Source organism: Lathamus discolor, chromosome 1 (genome assembly GCF_037157495.1).
Source record: "Lathamus discolor isolate bLatDis1 chromosome 1, bLatDis1.hap1, whole genome shotgun sequence".
Taxonomy (NCBI): Eukaryota; Metazoa; Chordata; class Aves; order Psittaciformes; family Psittacidae; genus Lathamus; species Lathamus discolor.
The window spans coordinates 55,012,258-55,039,315 of NC_088884.1; the positions used below are offsets into that span (position 1 = coordinate 55,012,258).

Below are 27,058 nucleotides of genomic sequence, written 5' to 3' on the forward strand. Positions count from 1 at the left end.
CAATTTGATGGATGGACCACTCGGTGGATAAAGAACTGGCTGGATGGCCACACAAAAACAGTTGTGGTCAATGGCTCAATGTCTGGCTGGAGACCAGTAACGAGTGGTGTCCTTCAGGGATTGGTGTTGGGACCGGTCTTGTTCAACATCTTCATCGCTGACATGGACAGTGGGATTTAGTGTGCCCTCAGCAAGTTTGCCGATGACACCAAGCTGTGTGGTTCAGTTGATACGCTGGAGGGAAGGGATGCCATCCAGAGGGACCTTGACAAGCTTGTGAGGTGGGCTGATGCCAACCTTATGAAGTTCAACCACGACAAGTGCAAGGTCCTACACCTGGGTCGGAGCAATCCCAGGCACAGCTACAGATTGGGCAAAGAAGAGATTCAGAGCAGCCCTGCAGAGAAGGACTTGGGGGTGCTGGTCAATGAGAAAATGAACATGAGCCGGCTCCAGTGTGCGCTCGCAGCCCAGAAAGCCAACCGTATCCTGGGCTGCATCAAAAGGAACATGACCAACAGGTCGAAAGAGGTGATCCTGCCCCTCTACTCTGCTCTTGTGAGACCTCACCTGCAGTATTGTGTGCAGTTCTGGTGTCCTCAACATAAAAAGGACATGGAACTGTTGGAACGAGTCCAAAGGAGGGCCACGAGGATGATCAGGGGACTGGAGCACCTCCCGTATGAAGACAGGCTGAGAAAGTTGGGGCTGTTCAGCCTGGAGAAAAGAAGGCTGCGTGGAGATCTCATAGCAGCCTTCCAGTATGTGAAGGGGGCCTATAGGGATGCTGGGGAGGGACTCTTCGTCAGGGATTGTAGTGACAGGACAAGGGGTAATGGGTTGAAACTTACACAGGGGAATTTTAGATTGGATATAAGGAAGAAGTTCTTTCCTGTTAGGGTGGTGAGGCACTGGAATGGGTTGCCCAAGAAGGTTGTGAGTGCCCCATCCCTGGCAGTGTTCAAAGCAAGGCTGGATGAAGCCTTGGGTGGGACAATTTAGTGTGAGGTGTCTCTGCCCATGGCGGGGGGGTTGGAACTAGATGATCTTGAGGTCCTTTCCAACTCTAACTATTCTGTGATTCTATGATTCTATTGCAGTTTCTGACCTAGAGGTATATGATCTGGTATTTTCAACATCTTCCTACACAAATGGGGCAAACACACAATTTAAGATTGTGTCCAGGAAAACAGCCTTGGCTTGCCTAATGAAACCAGAACAAGATCTCTAGACAAATTGGGATCCAAGGAAGATCATTATGTGCCTGCAAAAATGCTGTTCTAAACAGTTGCAGGCACAAAACTGTGTGTGCAAAAATGGAAGGAAAATTAAGAAGCCTTTGAAAATAAAAAGAAAGATGCTGAGAGTGGCTCAGGCCATTTGATGCTCCTGGCATTGTACAGATTGATTTGAACATGACCCATATTAGTACTGGGAATCTTTGTTGGTGTAAAACCAGCATCTTGCAGCTATGCTAGAAAGAAAAGAGATCTTAAAGAGAGGACAGACATGGGAAGAGATTGGTTGTATGTCACATTCTAGGTTATATGACATGGTTTGGCAGCAATTCCCCAGATGACCTATAAAGTCAGGGTGAGTTACAGCTGACCAAATGAGTTAGGAATAAGAAATAAAGCAACAGAAGAAGCTTATGTAAAAACTGATTCAGATTTCAAGCCAAACCAAGCCCCTTTGTAAAGTGCTTAAAATGTAACTGGAAGTCACAAGAAAATAAAAACACAGCAAGAAGCAATATAAAAATAAAAAGGAATTTGACACTTTTTAATTATATGCATATAATTAGTGTCATAAAGCATTTCCCATGCTCTGGTAATTGTCCAGGGTGTGTCATGGGCATTAACAATTATTCCTTTAGCTTGTGAGAGACATATCAAAATGTAATGTGTCAAATCTAGCAGATATGCCCATTTCACACGTGCAAAATGTACAAAGCCTTGTAAGCACTTGCACAATGATTTATCTTTCCTCATACAAGTAATCTTAAGGAGTTTGAAGGAGTTACTTTAGGGAGTAAAGTTTGGCCTTGTGTGTTTGGATGGGAGAGGAAAGTTTTAAACATCCTGCACATAAGGTAAGATACCAGTGATTGTAGCAATCCTTAGGAAAATAAGTAATTTCAATCTCTTTTCTTAATGTTTTCCAGCTGCACAGCACTAAGACATCGTTACAAAGCTGCACTTGGGTTCCTTTGTTGGTTACTGGAACCTCGGTATACAAATGTACTGGAGACAAACTGGATAAAGTTCAAAGGAAAAAAAAAAAACACAATGTTGATCAAGGGGCTGGAGAAACTGACACATAGTGAAGAGATAAATAGCTTAAGTAAAGTTGACTCAAGCAGAGAGAATGGCTGCCTGAAAACACAAACCTTACCAAACAGAATTAAGCATAATTCAGGATGCTAGAATGGAGGCGAGCATTTCACAGAAACACAATTGAGTTGGGTTTTATATTGCTCAGACTGTGCAATCCAGATATATAAGGTCTTCCAGAGATACACTTTGGGTAAATACCCGTTTCTTTGTAATTATTGAAAAATCTATTCTAACAGCTGACTTTCCAGTAATTTTTTCTCTCTGTTTTACATTTTCCCACTGGCAACATGTTAGCGAAAGAGGACCAAAGTTCTACCTGTACCATATTCCACACCATGTCCAATATCTGAGATGTGATCTAGTAGGTCAGCTGGATCTATTTTTCTTCCCATACTACATTGCACAGCAAGCAATAAGGAAAGAGTAAAATACAAGAAGACTGTAGTCATCACATTCAGTGGATGTCTGATGCTGATATGTGACTTGGTTTATGCAGATCAGTGCTGCATTTGCTCCTGACCATCATCAGAAGCTGCAACACCAGCAAGCAGAGTGACTCCAACTGCTACAGGAAACCACGATTTGATTCTGTTTTGAGGTAAAGGCCTGTAAGATCAATTCACTGCTAAGGATTTTTGAAAACCATCTGCTCCCTGGAGACCTTTGGCCCAGTAATAACTCAGATAGCAGCATGCAACAAAATTAAAGGCAGAAAAGGCAAATCAGGTCTAAAAACCCAAAATATTTTATTAACAGAGGTGTCTGCCTTTTGCATAGGGCGGGTATTGTCAGGCAGTAATTTTACTGTTTTGAAGCACATAAAGCCACTTCTTTAAAATGCAATTAATAAGGAGTAACCCAATGTATCTCCAATACAATATTCTCAACTTCTATTGCCCCATAACCACAATCTTTATCATGGTTAAATGGATCTTTACAGCTCCAGATGAAGTTTGGCTGTTATGTGATAGGTGATAAGGTTAACAGAAAAATCAAAGCCTGAAATGCACCCAGAGAGCACAGGAGTGACACTGGCCAAAATGTTCTTACAGGCACAGACAAGCGATTCAAGCCAATAGGAATTCTTCCCTATGGCTGAATGTCAGGATCGAACTCTTCCCTGGGTAGCAACTTACATAAGTCACTAGCTCAATGGTATGGCAGTTTCATTACAGGCTTTACAGCATTTAGAGTACTTAAGTACTTTCCTACACCCTGCCCCTGTTTTAAGATTTGTTTAATCATTTGTGTCTGTATTTCTAATGGGGATTTCAGTTTCAAAATGGGCTTGAAGCCAGAGATGTAAATGGAGGACACAATATATTGCTTCCTGAAAGATGACATGGGGTAGAAGGGAGCAAAAAGGAAGAGCTCAGAAGAAGAAAGAAGGAGGGGTAACACAAAGAAAAAATGTGTTCTTAAGATTCAGGCTAATTGAACACACCAAAAGAAGAAGATAGATGATCCTCCTGGGCAATTAGCAGACTAAGCAATATTAATAAAAATGTCTCTAAGAGGAGAACTTCAAAGAGATAAAATGGTTCAGGTGGAGGAGCTGAAAATAAGAGCTCTGGAGAGTGATGTGGGAGGGAAGTGAGATGCACAGAGCTGCCATTAAATCCAAATAGCTAGATTTGCAGCATTAGAGCTAAGTAAAGAGAAAAGCGATGCTTGACAGACAGGGTGTCCCTTCTGAATATTACAAGGATGCAATTCAGGAGGTCTTAGCCTTCCTAGAGATGAGCTGTTTCCAACATACTGGGCCAAGTTACAACAACAATGGTAGACTCAGAGACAACACTGGGTCTCCTTGGTACACAGTTGTGCCAGTAGCATTTATGCCTGCCTGCCCACTGACTGCTGGCACAAATGACTCATCGTACAAGAAAAGAAAGGTCAGAGATTCACAGCTAAATTCTGGACTAGTTTTTGTCTGGCCTTTTATTTCTTTCTTTATTTTTCATTTTGAATTCCCTTTGTTTAGAACCATTGGATAGAGGACTGAAAGGAATTTGCCAGGGTCACTAATTCCTAGCTACTGCAGTCCCAGGCTGCATCATAAAATCTTGGTAACAAACCCATAGAACTCTGCCTTAAAAGCAGCTTAGATTACTTTCTCACTTCCCCCTTGGTCTAGCTGAAAGCTGTTGCAAGAATCTCTGTCCTTGAAAACTGAGGAATGCTTATCAAATTTTCACTCTAGATGTATTCCTGTCTAGGTTATACCCATTTGTTCTTGTGCCAATGTTTTCCTTTAGTTTAATCATTCTTCTCCCTCCCTGGTATTTACTTAATTGCTTTTATCTGCTTGATTTAAGAGCTTGTTATGAAGTCGTTTTAACTGTCTTTTAGTTTGTTTCTAACTAGACTGTACAATGCCCCAAGGGGTTTGGCAGGGGCTTTCTGTTGTCATAATTCTCAGATTATTCTTAGTCCCATGAGCCATTCCTCTGTCAGGGATGGTTTCAAGGTAATTAGAAACAGAACTGTCACAGTGTTACTGCTCGGACCAGGATGCTAAACCAAGAATATTCTGTTAACCAAAACCCAGTCCCATTTACATCTGTGAAAAGTCAGAATGCAGGCTCGTTGGGGCCTATGGGGTCCCATCGAAATGATGTGAAGACATTTTTCAATTTAGAGCAACTGAACACCTTCTTGGTCCAAGGAATAACTGGATACTTTTCAAATGGCTAGGGATATTATTAAAATATAACTGGAGTCTAAGTAAAGTGTTAACTTTCAACAGATACTCTCAGAAATAAAATTGATATTATTGATAAATTCCCGCAACTGTTTAAACATTTATACAAATGAACATACACTTAGACCTCTTAGTGTATACAAGAAACCTCCTCTCTCCAATATATTGCCCTTTCTTTACCGACTAGATATTGAACCTGAAAATAAATACCGCCTCTCCTGTTCACATTTTGAAATGTAATTCTTATAGGTAGATGGAGATGAGTATGTCTTCTACACTGTGAGTACCCAAATCAGCAGCAGTTCAATGAAAGTGTTCTGCATGTGGAAAGCATCACACTGATAACGTGTCTGTAAAACTGGTGCTTTGCGTTGAGATGTAAGAGCAGTTCCCTGCACAGTAAGTCCTTGCCTGCCTTCTCTTTGCTGGTACCCTGAAGCCTGCCTTTGCTCAGCTAGGCAGTATAAGCAGGAGAGAGATAGCTGTAAGCTTTCCCATGTACCTGTTTTGCTGTTTCTGAGCCAGCAGACAGCGTATGCGCTTGATTTATTTGATGAATGGAAGTTTAATTATAAAGCAGAGGAAATCACCAAAGCATAAATTTATGGGCTCCCTGAGATCACCCCATATGTTAACAGGAATTAGTGGTAAGAGTTAATGTTGTGGCAGCAGCAAAGATATAATGAAGAAGGTGCATACCTGCAGGCTTTCCATGACTGTTGTGAGGTGGGGGGATAAGGCAGAGGATGTGCCAGCAACCAAAGAAGCTCAATTGGCAATTGCTTGCAAGCAAGTGCCTCCTTGAGTCCAGGATGTTATGACAAGTGAAATATGAAGACTTGGGTAAAAAGTCCAGCATGTTCTGACAGCAGCCTGTCTCACTGTTTGGATATAACATGAAAAACTGAGTCATAAAGGACTGAAGCTATACAGTGCAACTTTGTGCCCATTTTTGGCTACATCTTGAATTACAAAAATTACAATGACTTCTTAGAAAGGAAAGCCTTGCCTTTCTACTAATACGCTGTAATAGTCCTGGAAGGGAGCCAATATGTCAATTTAAGTATCCTCTCAAAGTGCAAGGGACTGTGATATTTCCAAGCCACAATGCCAGTTCGGGCCTTTCTGGAATGTGTGCCAAAGTCTTTCCACCAAGAAGAATGCCTCGCATTAAGCGTGTCATCCCTGGGTTGGCCCTGAGCTCCCTCCCCAGCCCTGGAGTCTCAGCTTTAACCTTCATTCCTGTATCCCATTTCTCAGTCCCACGGATAAAAATGCCGTGGAAACACCCACCATCCTCCTCTTACATGTTAACGTGAAATGAAAAATTCTCATGGTTGGATGTTGACAAAGAATAAGGTAATCCTGGTGGGGAATTTTAATGCCACATTTTTCTCATAAGTGGGATGCTGCTAAGTGTATGCGGATTTTACTCATCACTACATCTTTTAATTTACCGTTATCTAAGGACCTAGCCCTGCAGAGGTGTTCACAACTATTAAAAGGTCCAGATTTGAGGTGCCTTCGTGGAAAGCAGCAGAAGTTTTGTCAGGGTACAACTTGTTTCAGAAAGACTTTCTGAGACAGGTTGCCTCTGTCCACAAGAACGTCTCCAGACATATGTTACTTTCATTAGGTATTTAGATACATCAGGTATTTAGAAATCCAGCTAACCAGCAAGCATTTGCAGTTTAATGGAAATAACAGGGCAGCCAGTTTCTAAGTGCTGATTTCCAGATTTCAGTTTCCCTGAAATTCTGGGTGTCTGTTCTAGTAAGAAGACAAATTTCTGAATGTCTTCATTCACAATTAATTTTAAGTAACTTTCTATAGTACTAGAGTGGGGAAATAAACAAAGCAGTCTAATGATGTAAAAGACAATGACTAAAACAAATAGACTTAAAAAAAAATATGTTTTAATTCATTTTACAATTTAAGGAGGAAGATTTTGAATGTTTTTCATTGAAATTGCTGCAAGATCAGTGATTACAGAAGAGAAGAAAACCTTAATAACTTTTTACCTAGATCTTTCTTTTTAAAACAGACACGGGCAGGAAACTTTTTCATCCTTACATATTAGTGTAAAAGAATAACAAAACAAACAAAAAAAAACAAAAACAAAAACACAAAAAAACCAAAAGCAAACAAACAAAAAAAAAATCCCAAAACAAAAAAAATAAAACCTGACCTCATATTAGGGGAGAAATTCAGATTTTTTCTTGATTAAGGTCAGCCGCATTATTCACTAACTTCAATTTAGGATAATCACCTGAAAAACAGGAGACCTCCATCTGAACTCTTTGCATCTCTCTCACTCCAGAAGGACCTTTTAACTAATGGGCTATGGTTTGTGTTACATATTTTGATTGTTTTGATTGCATTCCTGTTATAGCTGTAGACATAATCACCAGTAAATTTTTTTTAATATAGAAATTGAAGTATTCATTGTATCTCACCATTCTAGGCTTTGGTAATGGTACTGGAAAGAACTGTTTGAAAGTAGAGCATACAGTTCTAGGATCAAAGTTTCTAGCATACTTAGAGAAATAATATCTGTTTCATAAGGCAGTTTCAACAGTCTTGCTGCCAGAACATCACAGATTTGAAAAAACATACAGGATATCACAGGTTAATAGTCATGGGAACTTCACGTTGGTGTGAAATTACTTGATAGTTAGAAGTCTTTTAGGAAAACAGGCCTAATAATCCTAATCTTGTAAAAAGTAGCAGTTTAATGACCCATTTTCCCCTTGGGAAGCACACATACACACTGTGACATACAGTGCTTATTTTCAGCTTAAGTGTACATGTCCTGAAAGTCTGAAAGGTGAGACCCACCACAGTCAACATTGTGATATTTAACCCCATACTTGGCCATCATTTTAGCATAATTCCCACGGGATTATTAGATATGCCTTGTTCTTGAATGGCTTGGGTTTTTTGCTTTGGCTTTAAAAAAATTTTGGAGAGAGGAAGAATTAAGTACTGTGGAGCTCTTATACCATTATAGATACATATCGCAAAGGCTGTAGCTATTTAGGCAAGCTGGGGAAAAACATAGCTCTTGCTTAGTTCCCAAATTTCAAACCTGGAATCCTGGTCAGTTAAGTGCCACCTAGAAATGCTGTGCTGGGAGAAAGGGGTCTTTGTAGATCTAATCAGGCAATTTTGTCCTCAGATCTATTTTTTACAATATGGGGACAAAACCTAATTCCATACTGGGTTTTGCACATACGGCCCAGAAGATCAGATTTCAAGTGTTATGTAAATGATCAACAATTCTAAATCTCATTTAAGCACACACATTCCATGTACACACTGTCACATAGCTCACATTCACAGAACTCACAGCACTTTTACCACCTCTGTTGAAGGAATTGTGAAATCCAGGTAACTTGCATTGGATTTTTCTTTTTGGTTTTGTTAGTCAATATATACATTTTCTTTTACCGTTAACATGGAAATGTTAACATTTCTCCCTACTTAGATCTTTGGAGGGTTCCAGCTTGATTGGTTTTCTTTTTTTAATTAAGAGATACAGTAAAGGAGATCCTTCACTGCTGTATATCCGGACAGTGCCAGTGGTTTAAATAAGCAGTCCTTGAGACTGACTTAGGATACAGTGTTTACAGTATGTGTACTCTTTTAGCTGAATATGCATTAAATGAACACTATTAGATTTCTTCAACTGCTTAATCTCACAGAAAGATAATGAATTAGGCTGAGGAAGAACACATAGATATATATCTAAGAAAGAATACATATATATAATTAAAATGTAATCTGCATGCAATAAGCATATTTATTTAGAATAAATATAATTACTAACAACATAAACACACTATTAAAATATTTTCATATTTTAATTAATAATAATATTTTCATTTATCAATATTCAGATTTACTGTATTTCTACCAAGAAATATTATTATTTGTTGGGGTTTTTTAAGACTTACAAAACCACTGAATTTTGGACAACTTTATGGCTTGGAGAATCATAGAATTATAGAGTGGTTGTAGTTGGAAGTGGGGTTTTAAAGGTCATCTAGTTCCAACCACCTTGCCATGGGACCAGGAACAAGTTTTGTCAAGCTTTCCTCACACATAATTTGTGACCAAGCAATAAAACCAAAAAAATCATGTGCTGTCAATCAGCAGTCTTTGCTTACAGAGGAAAAAGAGTCTTTCTTAATGCTTAACTTAGCTTCTCCTTCTTCCTAAGAGAAAAACTTGTGGGAACTTACCCCTCAAGCATAACACAATACCAGGATTAGGACTCCTATATACGACAGGTTGGGACAGTCTCTTCTTTTCTTTGCAAATGAGAGAAGCAAGTTGCTTGGAGCATCTACAGAGAAACTCAGAGTTCGTTTCCCTCAGATTTTCTTTGTTCTTACAGTATCTTTAACCTCAGGGTGTCATAGACATCTTGTAGTTCCTCCAGAAAGCGTAGAGTTCTCTTCTCAGCTGGTGAAAATCCAGAGCCTGTTTTGGAAGTATCCTGGGTTTTAATCTTTGTTTGGCTTTGGCTACCATGGGAGCTGATCCCATACGACACTGAGAACTGCTATTAAAATTAAAGGTCTTGCTTGTGATTTTACACATGCTACTTTTCTATTACCACAAAACCACTGGTTTAATTGGACTTGTTGCTGATTCACACCTGCAAGGGGCCTTTGTAAGGCCAGAGCAGCAGCTGAATGAAGTGACCTCCATGGAGGACTGGGCCTGTGGTTTGTTTATGAGAAACCGATACGGGGCTGAAAAGCTGGAGTAGTGATTACACAAACCACTCGCCTGCTTCAGCTCCATCTTATGTGCCAACAACAACAGTGTAACACGCTTTCGGAATCAAACCTGCTCATGAAAGCTGGGGATGAATGGAGGCAGCAGTCAATGAGCAGGACTCCTGCCAGCTTCTAGACAGCACAGGCGTTTTGTTCCTTCTTAATTCACTCAGTAGCCAGATTACGTTTGTCTCGGGTATTGGGTGCAATTCAGAGGTGCCGCAGGAAACAAATGGGAACATTTTGAGAGCCTTGGCACCGTCCCCACTGGCAGCAGAAATCATCCACTTGGTGTTATCTCCTTCCTTTGTTCATCCCTATGCCTTTTCCCAACTCCTCCAGCTCCTAATTGAATTTTACCACCAAATTTATTCAGGTATGTTTTCACTTTTAAAATTGCAAAGCTTGCATTTCCTTACCTACATTGATTAATGAACTTAAGACACAGTTATTGTGGGGGGAATTGTTGGGAATGCAGATAGATAGTACAGATAGACAGAATTAACCATATTTATCTTCAACAACTATATATGTATTTGCTTTAATATTGAGAGAGAGATGTATACATATATAAGCTGCCTGTAAGTACAGTCTAGGGAGATGAACATTTTAAAATACAAAAATGCTTGTTGAGGACCATATAACACTTAGCTCTTCATCACTGAAAGATGTGATAGAAATGGAAATGAACCTTTGAAGATCACTGGATAATTTATATGCTATACCACTCACTGTAAAAAGAAGACAGAAGTCATTACAGTCACAATGAAAAGGATTCCAGAGGCCAGCACATTGGTAAAGCAAAGATGATAAAGGCTGGATCCTTACCTGCAATAAATTGATACTCTTTTGATTGAATCAACAGATCTTCATTAACACCATGAGCTTCCCTTGAAGTAATGAAGTGTTTCTTTGCAAAATTTTTCCAAAGCATTTAGAGAAGGAAAAGCTTAAACAGTTTATTATTTAGGGAACACAAACAGAAAGGTGTAAATTTTAACACTATAATTTTTTTTGTAGATCCACTGAAGCAAAAGAAACAGCTGCTTACACCTGCTGTTGATGTAACACAGCTCTCTACAACATCTAATGTCTCCAAGCACTTTCTTGAGGTTTTGTCATTTTGTTTTTCTTAGATAAAGGAAAGAAAACACAATTCTAGAAAGATAAAGGGTAAGGCTTAAAGGAATGGAATGGAAAGATCTGTAGGCTAAGAGGGAGAAAACAAACTAAATTAAGTTTTAAACAAGGACAAAAAAGGCAAATACTAAAACTTGTGAATATATTTTAACTTTAAGAGTAAAACTCCCTAAATTTTGAAACTGATCCCAAATAGAGATAGAAATAAATATATATGGAGAGTTGAATCAGAATTACTACTATTTATAACACTTTAAGAGAGTATATGGTTTTATAAATGTGATATTAAGAAGACTTGTTTTACGTTTTTGCAAAACACTACTCACCATCAAAACAAAATTTGCAAAACACTACTCACCATCTCTCATACACATAAGTAGAACCTAGAGGCAGATAAATTGCACTTATTATGCTTTAAAGACTGTTCAAAATTGAAATATTTGTCCTACATTGAGATGATACAAATCCAAAATATCACTTTTTGATTTATGTTTGTCACTTACCTTTCTGACCAAATAAAAATAATCCCAAGCAAACTGGGAACATATTTCTTTACAGCTTTGTTCAACACAATCTTCCTTCACTCAAGATCTCCTTAGGATTTGTAGGATATGTATTTTAAAGTCTTTCTGTCATCATTTTGTTCCAGTCATGGGTTAAACACTGTTTCCTGAGATACACTTTGCTCCTCTGATGTCCGCGACTGACATTTTAATACCTTGGTGTTAAATGCAATCCATCATGCAATGAGTTTGTCCTGCTTAGGAAACTAGTATTAGGAGATAGGTAACCTGAACTGCAGCTCTCAGGAATAGGGTAGAAGAAAGGAAGAGTCTGATTAATGTGGAACTATCGTAAAAAAACAATTCTGCTTGAAAAATATTTTAGAGTAGCTAATATCAACCCAAAAGGAGTTTCTCACTCCCCCACCCCCTCTCCTCCCCTTGAGTAACCAAAAAGTTTGGGGAAAAATCTAACTTCCTAAAAAGAAATACGGTGGTTTTCATAGAAACTCAAAGTAACCCAAGGCAGGAGTCCAGTTTACACTGTGGACACTTATAAATCACTCTAGTAATGAAGAGGAGACATAACATGAGAAAGAAATTACCTTGGCTTCACTACTTTTATTCATTTTGTTTTTAGCTGGATGTAAAGCAATTTTATTCTCAGTGGGTTTTAAATACTTTGACATTAATTTCAGAGGATAAAGCGCATTTCTGAACTGTGTAAAACCTGATAAAGGGACCATTTTACCTCTCTGCTGGTCACAAAGCAGTTAAAGGATCAGCATACATACTCCATGCTCACAAAACTGGAAGACTTTCATAATCATATCTAATGGAAGAAAAAGGCCAGTTTGCTTCATGTCTTTCCTCCCACAACCCAGACCAAAAGCAAGAACATTTCTCAGCAGAACAGCCACTGCCAGCAAGAGATCACAATGTTTATCCACCTCCCTGGAGGCTGAAGTGTGCTTTTCTGCCCTTGTTATGTTAACCCCTAATACTAAATGTTAGTCTTGCCTGCCCTGTGTATAACATTGGCAGGCACAGGGGAGTTGTTACAAAAAAAAAAAAAAAGATTACTTTGGCTCGTCATAGCAAAACAACAAAGATGGTCCATTTGTGCATACTTTCAGATGCTGCTCTGTGATAGCTAAATGCTTTCTGACTGTGTTGTCACAGTCATATCCATCTGTAATAAAGGAGATCCAGTAATTAATCTGTGCTTGCAAAGTTGTGGATATTTTGTTCGAACATTAGATATGGAATGCCCAGGAGAGGACTCGCCATTATCATTCTGCTCTTACAAGGAGAGGAGGTCAGAACAATCATTGTATAAGCCAGCAAACCCCAACCCTGCTTCAGTAGAAGTTATTAACAAAATAATCAGAGTCAGCTTTCCCGCATAATTTTTACTGCACTATGCCAGAACAGAGTCATCAAAGGGTATTAATCTTTTAATGCAAGCTGGGTGGAAATCTGTTAATCAAAATGCAATTTTTGAGATAAATACATAAATACAATGTAAGTATTGCAGTAATATGTCATTCTCATTGAAGTTTTTCAGTAATTTAGCTTAAAATACTCACACAATATTTTTTGAACACCTCATCCAGATTGATCTTCCAGTTAACTTGCTTTTAAAGCTGACTTTGAAAACTGAATCCTTTCAAGTCCAAATGTTTCGAAACAAAAATAATCTTTTAAGTAGAGATTCAGTGTTTTTTTAAATAGACCTAAACCTACATTTTTTCCTCAGATAGAATGCTAACAACATGCTGGGCTTGTTTTATTTTCATGGAAATAAAAATGCTGTAATTTTTTTGGTTAAAATGCTGTGGCAGAGTGAATATCTAATTTGAGATCTTGGAAATATTCAGTACCAGAATGAACTGTTCATAATAATCTGAAACTAATAGCAAAGAACTATGTTTTCATGTCAGAGTTAGACTCCGGGTGCACTTCTGAGTATAGAGGGTGATAATTCAGTTGTAGCTTTTAACAGCTGGCCTGAGTAGGTGGTAGTGTGAAATAACTGCAAAAGTGATTGTGCCTCAGGCTATTGTAGGAGAAGCAAAGTCATGTCTTATCACTTTCCTCTGCCTGTTGACATGGTTTTGTAGCCTCAGTATACGCAAACAAAGTGCTATCTTTATTTCTCCAAATTCCTTTAACTGCACTTATTCTTGTGCTTTCCAATACTATTTACTTTTCCAACTAGCTATTCCGTCCACTTGCCTTTTTGTTTGTCTCCCACTTCCTAAACACTATCACTCTACTTCACTTTTTTCACACAAAACCCAGAACTGGTCTTATGAATGGGTTGGTGATGTGTTAAGCACTTGGTTGGGACCACAGAACACATGTTATACACACAATCCCATGTGTGCAGAACACAAGGATGTAATATTATCTATAATTTGGGGTCAGTGATAACAGCCTGCACACTGAAAAGCCACTGCAATGGTAGAACAGCACTTCGTAAAAAAGTCACTGTAAATCACGCAATATTGGCATACCCAGCTCATCTCTGTTGGGAGATGAAAAAGAGACATGAACTGAAACAAAATCCCAGGAGATTTTACCTCAAGGCACAAAGTTTATGCAAGCTAAAATTCGTAGGCACAGAGCGTACTATACGGACACCCTAAAACCACAGACCATGCAACCCTACCAGGCATCTGGGCAGTGAGGATTTCTCTATTGGCATGCAGTACAATTTCTTAATGCATTCACACTTAAATGCAAGCCCAATCTTTGAATGGTTTTTATATCTTCCTTTTACAAGAACAGCATGAGTATTCCCTGTTTTCCTGTCCCCATCAATCTGTGCATCTCATAGAGCCATAAAAGAGACCGTGACACAAGCATTAATTGCTAACCAATCTTCTCAACAGTAGGGGGTGTTTTAACAGCACAAGCCGTTTATGTGAGAGCAGGGACATGTCTACTGCCTTTTAATAAGTAACCCAAGCATAATTCCATAGAAGTTTTGAATGTTCTTCATTTTATTAAGCTGATTCAGAATATCATCCCTGGGAAAAACACATTGAAGCATGGAAATTGCCTTAAAGAACTTGAGACAGGGCTGCAACAGAAATGACATGTGGCATTTCTCTCAGTGCAGAGTAAGGCATGTTGCATGGTTATTTTTTTCCAAGTGAAACAATTACAACTTGCTGTAGGTATCACATCACAGGACAAAAGCCTCTGTATGGGGGTAGGACTTAGAACTGTGTTGCATGCTAGGAAATGTGTTGGTTCTTCCTAGGCATTTTTAGGAGGATTTCTGAAACTTGCTCACTTACTTGCTCAGTCATAATCCAGATCTGTTACCTTTTCAGACACAGTATAGCATCCTTTCCTTTCTTAGAATATTTTGAAAAATTAAAGTCTGGTACAGAACAAAGGAGAAGGCTGCAATAACTTAAGGGAATATATAGGGATGGTGTCAAGATAGGGTAAAGAAAACGAGCTAATCACTGAGAATGTGGAGTTTGGTATGGACAAATTTAAACACTTTATTATTTGTTTAACATTCTGGGCCTATCCCAGTATAATCAAGTTTACATAATGAAATCTGGGATTCCTGGAGTTTTGCTTTATTTGGGGTTGCTGGGAACCAAAATATTTGCCGTTATCAGCTGCATTCTGACTACAACACTGACTAGTGCCTTGCTGCAAGAATAATGTCTAACTTCAGAAGAACTAGCCATGAAAAACTATTTTATTTTCTCCCAGGATAAAAATTTAATTTTATTCACTTCATGATGTTTAGGCGAGACCATGATAATTAAGGCAAAGCCAAGATACATACTTAGACTGTAAGTAATGTCAAGAAAACTGTCCTTCATACCTTTAGATTGAAACTACTTGCACACATTTCAAGCCATTATACAACATAATAATGTCTTGCTTTACATTAAAAGCAAAGCCTACAGGAATAGAGTCTGTCTTTAACTAACACTGCTGGCTAATAAGAGAAGCCATTCACGCTGGGGAATTACCTTCAGCAGAAACTTCTCAGCAAGGAGGAAAAGCATTGAATTAAACATTAAATCAAAGACGAAAATCAAACACAGCATGTGTATTAGAGAAAATGCATACAATAACACTGTGACAGTTGTGAAGCCCCATAAAGTTTCCTATTGCTACTTGTGTGACCAAGCCTCCATGACTCATGCCTTAGGCTTTGCCAGTAACGGACAATTGTGTGACCATACCCATCTTTCTGTAATAAACACTCTCTGTTGTCCTCTGCTTAACACGTGGTTTCTTCATTTTCCTTCCTTGCAGGGCATTAACCTCAGTTACTATTCTGGCCCTCACAGTGATTGATTAAGAAATAGTCCAACTACAGAACCGGAATGCACACATGACAGACAACAGAACACGTGAGTAGGGACCTTTTATACAATCACAAGCATGGGTTAAACATTGATGATATTTGGGAAGAGAGATTTGCCATGACCATGTAGCAGAACAGTATTTGGCACGAGCTGATCTAGAGGGCAGAGAGAAGAATGAGTTAGAAACTAAGAACTTAAACATAACTTCAGACATGAACAGCCTGAAGCACAATCAGCCTCAACTGTCAGTAGTACTATTCAATCAAAAGAACATGCTGAATTTTCCCATTCAGCCTCTTATTTTCCCCCTCTCCTATGATGAGAGATCGCATCAAAAGCCTAGGAATGCCATGCCATGAAGTTTTCAGACTCAGAAGAAATGACAATTTAAAAATCTGTCTCTTTGCTTCTTTCCTTATTCCCACTCATACCTTACAGGCTGAATTTTTCCTTCCTCTTCTTCCAATAAAAGTGGTGAAGGACAGATTCTAGGCAAAAAACATTTGTTCATTTCATTGGTTAAAAAAAGCCACACATGGCAATGTACAAAAGGTATTCTCTTTCTTTGAATTGAGATCAAAAAAAGTCCCTGAGGACGGAAAAAAACTCTTCTGCCTGTTAACACAGTTCTTTAGGAGTGGTCTTGACTGTAACTGTAGTGCATGTTTGATCAGCTATCTTCATGGGAGTCTCTCACACTGCATGTAGACCAACACCTACCTTGCCTCAGCTCAGCACTGCATGATGACTGCAGGCTTCGGTCCTTGGAGCCCCACGTTCCAGGGAGCAATCTGTGGTGTGCCTTTGCAAGCTTGCTTTCCATAGAGAGAGCCAAACTCAGCTTGAGAACAGGCTCTTGACTTGTGTGTTTCCACTTAAGCCCATGCCATTTGGTCCTTCAGTACTCTTCCAATTCCAATCTTAACACTTTGAGGTCCTGCTCCTACAGTGCACGGAAGATTGTTGAAATCATTACTGTCATCTAATACTAATAAACTAAGAAATCCTGGGCACCAGGAGCAACAGGCATGGAGAGCCCACATTCATGCTAATAACCTGCCTACAAGAGGGGTACACAGACTATCTGCTGGGATGGGCCTGCAGCAGTCCAGCTGCCCAAACTAACTGGCTACTGGGGACACCATCATTTGAAACTGTGCTGGTTCAAGCCAGGGACTTCCTAATAGTTCACTAGTTCACAGACAACCACAGTGAGCTTAAATTTAATACTATAACAGACACATTAAATGTTTTGTCTAAAGACCATGAAAGAGTATGTAGGCAGCTAGATGGGCACACTGCTTAAATTTGGGAAATAGCCTATTTAAAAAAAGATAGGCCAGGACTGACAGAGAACACAGTTTGTCTCAGAATTGTTTAAACCCCCCTGCCTGTACATCTGCATTAGCTCAAACAGGACTTTCAGTTTTAGGCTGACTGAAAGTTGATCCATGCTATGTCTGCTGCCCTGTTCCTCCTCCAGCAGATGTGATTTCACACTACGCTTTCAGAAAATTAAAATGCAGAAGCTCAGCCAAATGGGCATCAGCATCCATCAGATAAAAAGTTTGAATAAAAATTGCTTTAATTCAAATTAAAATGCCTAGCAAGATCAGAACACACAAATACTAAATACAGCATATAAAAGCTAGTGTTGAGAAATGACCCAACAGCACACTGACTTCAAAAGCTGACTTCTGCTGTTAAACACACCTTGTCAGCTGTATTTTGAATCAAGACTTTTTCTGTTCTAGCAAACATAAACTCAGAACAAAAAGAACAACCTTAACTACATTAATTGCCAAAAAATGTTATTGCCCAATTGTATTTCCATTGTTACACTAGCTTTTATCGCTGCTTGCAAGCGAGTGAGCAAGGCTGGGGAGCATTTTTCATGGAGTGTTTTACTATTGCCTTCCTTTCTTTGTATTGCCTTATTTTCTAATTCTTCCAGTAAGGGAAAATGACAATGAGAAGAACACCTATATTTAACACTGAGGTTAAGAATGTAAACACACAAATCAGGACACATTTTCCTGTGGCTAGAGTACTATCAGGTGTATTGCGTGGAACTGTGCCTTTCACTTCAATGATGCCTTTGTTCCCTGTTTGAATTTAACAGACACAGCTTATGCAATGTCGGCAAACCAACAATGCTCTGAGGCCCTTCACCTTGGAACTGCTTGACTTCATTGTAGATATTCTTATTTTAATTTTCTGTTTGGAAAAAAAAAAAAAATAAAGTCCTCTCCTGTATTTATTCTCTTTAGCCTTGCTTCAGATATTATAGTTCCACTGGACCTCAAGGACACAGAAGCATCAGTCCAGGAGAGAAAACCAGTTTACCTCCCTGCTAGGGAAATTTTAATGTGTACTAGTGTTTTAGTAAGCAGGTCTGCTTACTGTAGATGCTTGTAGTTATCTGTAGTACAATGCCCCCAGTGATCAAGTCCCTTAGTGTCCCAAATTGAGGCATATGGATATCTAAAAGAAACTTCCGGAAAGATTCCGCTGAGGAGCTTTCTTCAAAAGCTAGATCAGACCACTAAGTACATGATATTCTTGAAAGTACTTGTTTTCAAAGGCGATGCAGTCCTGGGAAAGATGGGTTGAAAGAGACTACCCAGAACTTCCCTTGGCCCAGTCCAGGATCAGTCACAGCCTTGTGGGTTCTGATAGATTTCTTTTCCCTGTTGTTGTGGACCTTTCATGAAGCAGGTATCACAGCAGCCTCAGGTAACCAGTTCTGGAGCTTGGGCTCTCCAGTTTTATCTCACATCTGACTTGAACCTATCTTACTGCAAGTTGCCAGTTCTTGTCTCAGTCAGGATGTGAGCTGGTCTCTTCTATGCAGAAGATTTTTATAAGTTTGAAGTATTGAACCATAACACCTGGCTAGTTCTCTCTTCGGTAAACGTTTTGCATTATATGTTATGTTTTAAACTATATTACACTTGAACTTAGTCAGAACTGGATCCTACCTCCCAGCTGATGTCTTACCAGAGTACTTCATGCATTTTGCAGGCTAGGCACCTCTTTCTATGTGGAATTAATATTCCTTGCAAAAGAATGCTTCTGTGATTCCAAATATCTTCTTCATCTAGCATCACTAAAAACTGAAGGTACCTCTTCCCAGTTTCAGCTTAAGTAGTGGAACCAAATTTCTTCATGCAGCTTTAGTTTGACTTTTGTTCTTAGCATTTACGTAAATAAGAAGTTGCTTCTTTAGAGATAGTCATGCGAGTTCTCTTCAACTAATTTTGTAATCATAACAAATGAGTAACAGTGAAAAGTATGCCTGTTGTTACAAAGAAGATCTTTTTTGTTTCACGAAATGATGCCTATCATTGACTAACCTTGTTCTCTGCAGCAATTCTTATTTGTTTCTGCATATTTAAAACTGTCTCTGGAAAAATTAGATACCGTCAGAAAAAGGCAAATATTATATAAGTCCAAAATATGTGCTAAATTGATAAATGATGTAGCACGTAAGTATAGTAGAGAGATTTGTAATGACCCATAACTCTACTGCCAAAACAAATAGCAAATGTAACCCCCTTCTTGTATATTATTTAACATACAGCTTTATATTGATATAGAAGTACAGATCCCTATATTTAATTGAACAAGGAAACTTTGAAATGAAAAATATTTGTAACACGCTTTTTCGGTTGAATACTGCTACGTTGTGTGTGTGAGAAATATTTTACATGAGAAACTACTAGCAATTATACTCAGTAGGCATCAAATAATCTGTTATATATTATTTTAATTAATATTATATTTCCTATATTTAATCTCAGTTTGTTAATTCTCAGTCAAGAAAACAGGTTTAAAGGTGAACTACATAAAAGCTAACTCTGTAAAGTGTATTGCTTTTATGAACAGCTCATAGTAACTGCCCTGCAATTTTTCCATCCTACCTCTTGGCATGTCTACAGCTTTGGGTGCCTGTCTTTTACTATGTCATCTTTGATCTAATGTGTTGTTACAAGCTGTTGTAATTATTTTTAGAATTTAACAGATTATTTTCTTATGAAAGAGGAAAAACTGCTGAATATGACTTTCCAGGAAATGTCTATCGGAATCTAATTTTACTGAATTTGTGAATCTTCTTTGGAAATTCTTTTAATGCTTCTTATTTTTCTAGTTTGAGTGCAAGAGTGTAAGGAAAACACAAATGTGAGCATACATGATGGCTCAAGTTCAGCACTAATGGAAGTGTATGGAAGGCCAATGTCAATGAGGTTTCAGCAATTCTTTTAGCTTTGTAGGTGTACCATTGTTAGTCTTAAATGAATAGTCAAATAATGTTTAAAAAGAATTTTTAAGTAACCTATTCTTTCTTACCACCATATCCACCAATTAAAGAAAACCATGCTCAAATTTATTTTTACTTTTAATAAACATTTACAACACATGACAAGAAAAAATCTTTTCTACAGATGTTGTCAGACCCTTTATTAAATTCTGGAAACCTGAACAGAAGTTGTTTTGACATCTGAAACATGAACAACTTCATGTATTGAAGAGCTTAGACAAAATGTTCAGAGGTAATCTTCTGCTTCCACTTCTTGTTTGTCTTTACTTCAAGTCTACCATCTCAGAATTGGAGGAACATAGGGCTGGAACATCCTTCCATCACAGGTAAGTGTGTTAGTCCATGCATACCAAAACCATCATAGGACAACACAAACTTCCTGAAGCACATTCATGAAGACATTCACCCTTCCATTATGTATTTGGGACTTCAGCCACAAAGTGGTGCTGTTGCAAAAGCTAACGGTTAATGGAGAAAACCAGCTCCTTTTATAATGACCCAAGGCATGCATTAAACCCAACTAAGTTTTCCTCCATTATTTCTTCTCTATAAATATTCAATTTTTAATATCAAAAGCAATGACAGTTGTACCTGTTAATATATAGAGAAAAATGCATGTCTTCAAAATATGCAAAATGTTACATATATTGAAGCCTGAACAAAGTGCCAAAATAATCAGATCAATGTCTAGTAATTATTCCAATCAAAATCCCCAGAATTTAAAGATGATTTTTTTACAGTATGCTTTGAGCAGTATTTCAAATTCTTCAAGACAGAATGGAGACTTGTTCAAAATAAATGCTTTTTTGTCATGTCAAAATGTCATATCCAAGACTGATTCATAAAATAAGGTGACCATTTGGGAGCTTTACTGTTTCCCATCAAAAATTCAGAAACGTATTTAAAGTGTAAAAAAAAAAAAATTCCATCTGCACTAAGGTTTAGCATTAGAAATAAACCCCACCACCCACAGAATAACAGAGACACAAAAATATCTAGGACAAAACCAGTTTCAGAACAACAAAAACATCTTTAGAGGAAAGGCTGGAAAACTGCAAGGACCAAACACGTCTCCATTTTGAATAGCTGCAAAAACACCTTGTCTACAATGCTTTTTACAGTGCACACATATTTGGCAAGATTAAGGTGTCACATCTCAAATTACAAGGCTGCCTCAGACACAAGTATAGGGCAAAACCCTTCAACTTGTACAAGCTGCCTGGCTCTGATGGGTTTGCTTCCCATCAGAGGTAGGCAGCCCCTCTGCCTAGGATATTTGCTTGTAGCCTACTTATTTTCCTTCCTGTTTTCCTGGGCTAGCTGCAAATGCAAAGTTCCTGGGCTAGGGCTGCCTTCAGATGCTTAACCCTTTGCCTGCTTCTGGAGGAACATTCACTAGCCACAGGAAAATTTTCTCTTCCTGACACTGTTTGTCCACTTCAGGAGATTAAAACCTGTGCCACATTTTAGGCATTTCTCAGATCTGACTACAGTGCTGGGGGGTGGGGAGAAGGATGGGATTTGATTCTGATTCTCTCCTCTGAGCTGAAAAAGCTCTAAAAAGGACAGAAGCAGCATTCAGCCAAATGGTTGAAGACAAAAAGGTTCTAGAGTTATTCAGGTTTCAGTGCTTTTTTGATTGGCAAAGCAGCAAGTTTTAGTACAGAGTTCTTAGGAGTCAACAGTGGAAGATGACTCTTTCATTCTCCATTTGGGCAGTTAGAGGGAATAAGCATCTCAGAGATGGATGAGACATACAATTTGTAGAGTTCAGAGCTCCCTAAATAAGATTATTTTATGGTTGGAAAAAAAGTCATATAAAGGACAATTACAACAAACGACACTGACCGTATTTCAATCTGCAGTGGAAAATACTCCAATAAAACTGTGACAACTATCTAGGTGGATTAAAATGTCTCAAAGAAGATGGTACAACACTTTGACAGCACGAGAGGGCTGATCATCCTTACAGGGAGAGCAAAGAGTAAAGATTCCTTGGTTAAATAACAAAAGAAAAAACTTCATGAGCTAGTCAAGCAAGTATTCTTAAGGAAACATTCTGGTGACTCTTAAGATTTGGAGTGTTGTATCTTACATGAACACATTATTATGGTTGTGACTTGCTCGATTATGCTTGAATCAAATAGAAAAGAAGGATGACTTAAGCATGTAAATTTAGAGGGAGACTTAGAGGCATGCAGCTAAATTTATCAGCCATCTCTGTAAGCGATCACTCTAAATAAAAAGTTTGGAAACCAGTCGCTGCTGGTTGCTGATGAACTTTCCATGTTTCTGGCATTCACCATCCTTTACTTAATAGACTAATCTGCAAATCGAAACAGGAGGAATATCTGGAAACAAATTCATCGTAAGGTCTGTTCTTAACAGTGGATATTTCTCCCAACACTTATTTTGTGTCATGGGGGAGAGACATGATTGACAGAAATGCTGACCAAAAAGATAAACTTGTCTAAGATTTTTTAGTAATTAAAAAGAAAAAGTTAAAAAAAAAGAAAAAAAAGGAGCCGGAGGGAGAGAGCAGAGGCTTACGGCATTCTGGTTCTGTGTCTCTGTTTCACCTGTTTTACATGTCCTATAATGACTTCTGAATATGTGTAAGAATAGCAACACATGCTGGCAGTTTGACCAAAGGGTGTGCGTGTGCATGTGTGTGAGTGTGCATGTGGGAGACAGACAGAGTAGGGGGGGGAAGGGTGGGGAGAGTGGATGGTCCATTAGAGTGCAAACACAGAGACACTCCTGCAATAAAATCCTTGTCTTCTGAGAATCGCAGTCTGGAAGAAATGGTTATGATTTAACAAAAGAATTCTCTAAAATGTTCCCTGGTGCTAATACTGTTCTTAATAATATGAAAAAAATTTGCCAGGAAGAGGAATAAAACCGTCGATTGAATTAAAAAAAGAAAATAGTCACATGATGTTTTTTTAGAGCACACAGGGGAAAATATTGCCTTTATGACAGTTTTGTCATTTTCAAAAAAATGCCATATTCTCTGAAATTCCCCAACCAGGCAAGGTTATTATAAATGGTAGGTAAGGAAAGCAGAGCATGGCAATAAAGGGGTTAATCTGCAAAGCACAGAGCCATCTGGCTGAGCTGGTTTGTTATAATCGAGCAGATTATGTTCACGGGACTCAGAGTTTAAGGCTCCTCTCCCATAGAGCAACTCTGCACAGCCCAAGCAGACCAACTTTGGGACTTTGAATGAACATATTTACATCCACCTTTCTCTTCATGTCGACTTTTCTGGAAACATTCACACGGATGCCATGGTTACTCCTACCACGGTAAGGGAAATTTGACGTTTTCTAATAGGGTCCTAAGAGGGCGGGGAGGGGAGGGGGGGAGAGGGGTCCTTTAAAGAAGTATAATGGGGAAGAGGGGGGTTCTTGTAAGCAGTAAATCTGCCCCAAATGTTGCCTTTCCTATTGTGCCTCCTCCTTCCCCCACCCCTACTTGCCCTATAGCTTGCTTTAGTCCTGAGGTTCCTCTCTTCTCCTGCTCTGCACACTGTTGTTCAGGTCCCTGGCAAGAAAACAGCAGAGGAGAAATATGAGGTGTGAAAGGAATCTGATTTAAGAGGCAAAAGCAAAAGAGACTCTTGTTTTTATTTTAAGAGGGAAACCAGCAACTTCAGGTATAACAAAAGGGGCTGGAAATCTTGATTGTGGATTGCAAGAACCAGCCTCAGCATACGTAGCATGCTTGCCCTAAGGGAAAGTTAGAGCCCATGACAAGCAAAGTCAAAATTCTAAATTTCTAGACTTTGCCTGCCTCAGGTAAATAACTTCACCGGAACTTTCTTTTTTGTTTGTGCCAGACACTGGAAACCCTATTAATGACCTTTGAATTAATTCCCATTCTCCTCAAACCCAAACATTAAATTCTCTGGGAGAAACTGGAGATCAAAGGATTGCCTGCACATCTGTGTCTAGGTGAAAAAGATACACTCACTCTGTGCTAGGATGGCAGGAAAACTATTCTTACGTTGCAATTTCCTTCTAGGAATGAAGCACACAACTAATCAACATAGACGCACATATAGAGAGCAAAATAGAAAGCTGTTTCTCATCTAAACAGCTGAAATGCAGCTTAAAGCGTCAGTTACTGGCGAGTCCTTATGGAGACACCAAACTGCTATTAGCAAGAGGGGAAAAAGTCCTTGAATGGTTTAGATAGCTTTCTGATCAGTTCTTAATCCTTCATTAAAATAAACGGGAAAGCTCTGTGTTGATCCTATCTCTTGAACTATAAATATGCAGTATCCGGAGAGATGGATATTTTGGATTGAATAGGGCTGCTATGCGCACATTCTCTGGTTCCTATATTGCAAAACCAGTTATTTAGAGATGACTCTGTGTGTGTGAGAGGGGTTGCTTCCCTCCCCCTCCTCTTTTAAATAGACAGGGATGCATGCTATATGGTCCAGTCAATTGTTACGAGCTACAACCTTTCAGAAAGCACTCTTTGCTCTTAGGCACATGTGATTTGTTGCATGAAGAGTGCAAATGGTATGTAAAGTTTGCTTTTACATTGCGCCTTCAGGAAAATACAAATAGGAGAGACATTCTCGGGCACAGAGAAATACCTGATCTGTGCAAACCTGTAAGTGGAGGAGAGGTTTAAGAAACACCCATAAATGAGATGTAACAAAAAAGAAAAAAATAATAATAAAAAGAGAAAAAAATCACTTTGTGGGAAGGCAAACAAAAGCAGTAGAGAATGGGAGAGAGTTCAGCATGGTTCCAGCTGCTAGTAGTAAAAAGATTGGTCTTAGATACACGTGTCAGTACCAGGAGCTCTGTGTGTGAGCATAGAGGGGGGAGGAAAACTAGACGTGATTGCAGGTGGTAGACGTAAAATATGTAGAGAAAAGAGGATGTACCAGAGAGCCAGGAGGTGCGTGCTTTTGTGCAGAAGAGTGCTCTAATTTGGGACATGCAATACACATAGGTTTAGGATTTTTTTGTCTTTTTCACCATGGAAAGAAGAACTAAATGCTACTAGAAATACAGATATAAGGAGTTTGGAGGTAAAGCGTTATGTACTGAAAATAAACTGCTATGTATTGAGTATTGTGTATTGGGTTAATTAGGACAGATGAGCCATGCAAAGGTGGTCAGCTAAAAAGGGGAACTGCTGCAGGTCAACTGGAAAAAGAGGATCTTTGTGGGTGGAAAAAAGTTTTAGGAGCTCAGAAGGGGAAGTAACACTTGAAAGGGATGGGAAAAGGTGCAGACTGGAGGCTGCATGATGATGTGAAAGGGATATACAAAGATGCTAGGGTGTGCAAGGGGGAGGCAGGGTATGGAGTGGGAGTGGAGGGAGAAAGGTGAAAGCACAGGGCACAAAGGATGTTTGGAGGAGGAAGAAAAATGTGAACTATTGTCTATTTGAAGAAAGGTATGGAAAATAATCAGCTACATGATGCTTGTGGGGGTCATCTAAAGGAGACACCTTTGATTCTGCCAAGAAATAGATATGAGGATGTATTTGCGAGGAAGGTGTGAAAAGCATGAAAAGGAAGGTTTGCATGGTGATAGAAACACACGCCAAGAAGAGGAATGCAGAGGAAAAAAGCTGAGCTGGATGGAGATGGGGTGTGGTGATGGGAAAGGGTATAGGGACCTATAAAGGTATGTGAGGGGGTAGTTGCTTAGAGAAATTTCAGAGGAGGTTGGACGCCTGCTGGAGTGTGCTGCCTGGTTGCAAGGGAGAGACAGAACTGAGGAAAAGCCATGTGAAGGTGCTGTGAGGAAATGCAAGATTGTGGAAACCATAGGGGCAGGGTAAACTGTGACAGGAATATAAAGATGTAGCAGGTCTTGAGGAGCATGAGAATGGGTAAAAAATCAGAAAGGTAGGAGGTATGAGGATGAAATTAAGAGTTAGGTTTTCTGTAAAGATGGCTAGGCATCCAGAGGAAGTATAAGGCAAGAGAGCACAGGATGAGAGGAAATTTAGGGGTTTATTTCTTCATAGGCAGAGAAACTAGTGCAAATATGCAGGAGTGCCTTGGCCAGCAGAAACAGAGGATGCCTTTTTGCCAGGTAGTTGAGATGACACATGAGAAGAACTGGTAATATAGGGGAAGCAGTTGAGGAAAACAATGTAAAGTAAGGAATAATGTGAGGGGTGTAGGAGGAGGAGAATGCATACACAAACAAAAAGGAGTGATTTTCTGTTGAGAGAGGTGTAACAAATGTGCTTATATCTCTGTGGTAGGTACTGGCTAAGTGAAGCAGCAAGAGGGAGTGGAACAAATGTCTTAGCGGAGAAATGACTAGAGATATAAAGGGTGAGAAGAGAAGGAATGGAAGGGATAACTACCTGGAGGGCCCTATAAGCCACATGGTTGTACTAATGTCAAAAGTAAAGTGTGAAGTGTGTGGAGAGGTAAGTGGAGTTAGGAGCTGTAGGGCATGAAGTGGAAGTGAATGAGAATGACAGTTCATGTTACAAGGGGTGAGAAACTTAGCGTAGGTTGTCACATAATAGTGTGTAAGCAAGGAAAGTACCTGCTAGTTTGTGCCTGCTTGTAAGAGCTGTGGAAGGGAAGGTGAAAGGAGTGAAAAGCTGTGTCTGATAAGGGAGATTTGTGCATGAAGCATGCTCTAAGTAAATGAGGGAAGTACAGGAAAGGATTGCAGACCTGGGTGTGGGGCCTGGGAGAAGGGAAACAGCTTATGGGGGAGGGAAGAGTGATGAGGAGTGAGAAAAAGTTTATGACGGCTTAAGCCATCTGTAGTTATCTGCCTCTTAATTTAAGGGAGGCTGCGTAAGTGTGCAAGGGTCTGTACATGCATGCATAGTAGCATGAGAGCAGGTTGGGAGTTAAGTGTAAGGGAGAGCAAGTAGGGGACATAGGTAAATGCATATAGGCAGTGACAATAGCTG

The 27,058-nt window shown here is 39.2% G+C and overlaps 1 protein-coding gene across 1 annotated transcript in view; it reads left to right on the forward strand.

Annotated features, from left to right (window-relative positions):
• The first annotated feature begins 23,286 nt into the window (after nucleotides 1–23,286).
• Nucleotides 23,287–27,058, forward strand: part of NTF3 (neurotrophin 3) — a 51,410-nt gene continuing 47,638 nt past the window's right edge. The window contains exon 1 of the mRNA XM_065672069.1: nucleotides 23,287–23,448. Within this exon, the coding sequence (XP_065528141.1) occupies nucleotides 23,431–23,448 (18 nt within the window). The 5' untranslated portion in view covers nucleotides 23,287–23,430. The remainder of the gene's footprint in view (nucleotides 23,449–27,058) is intronic.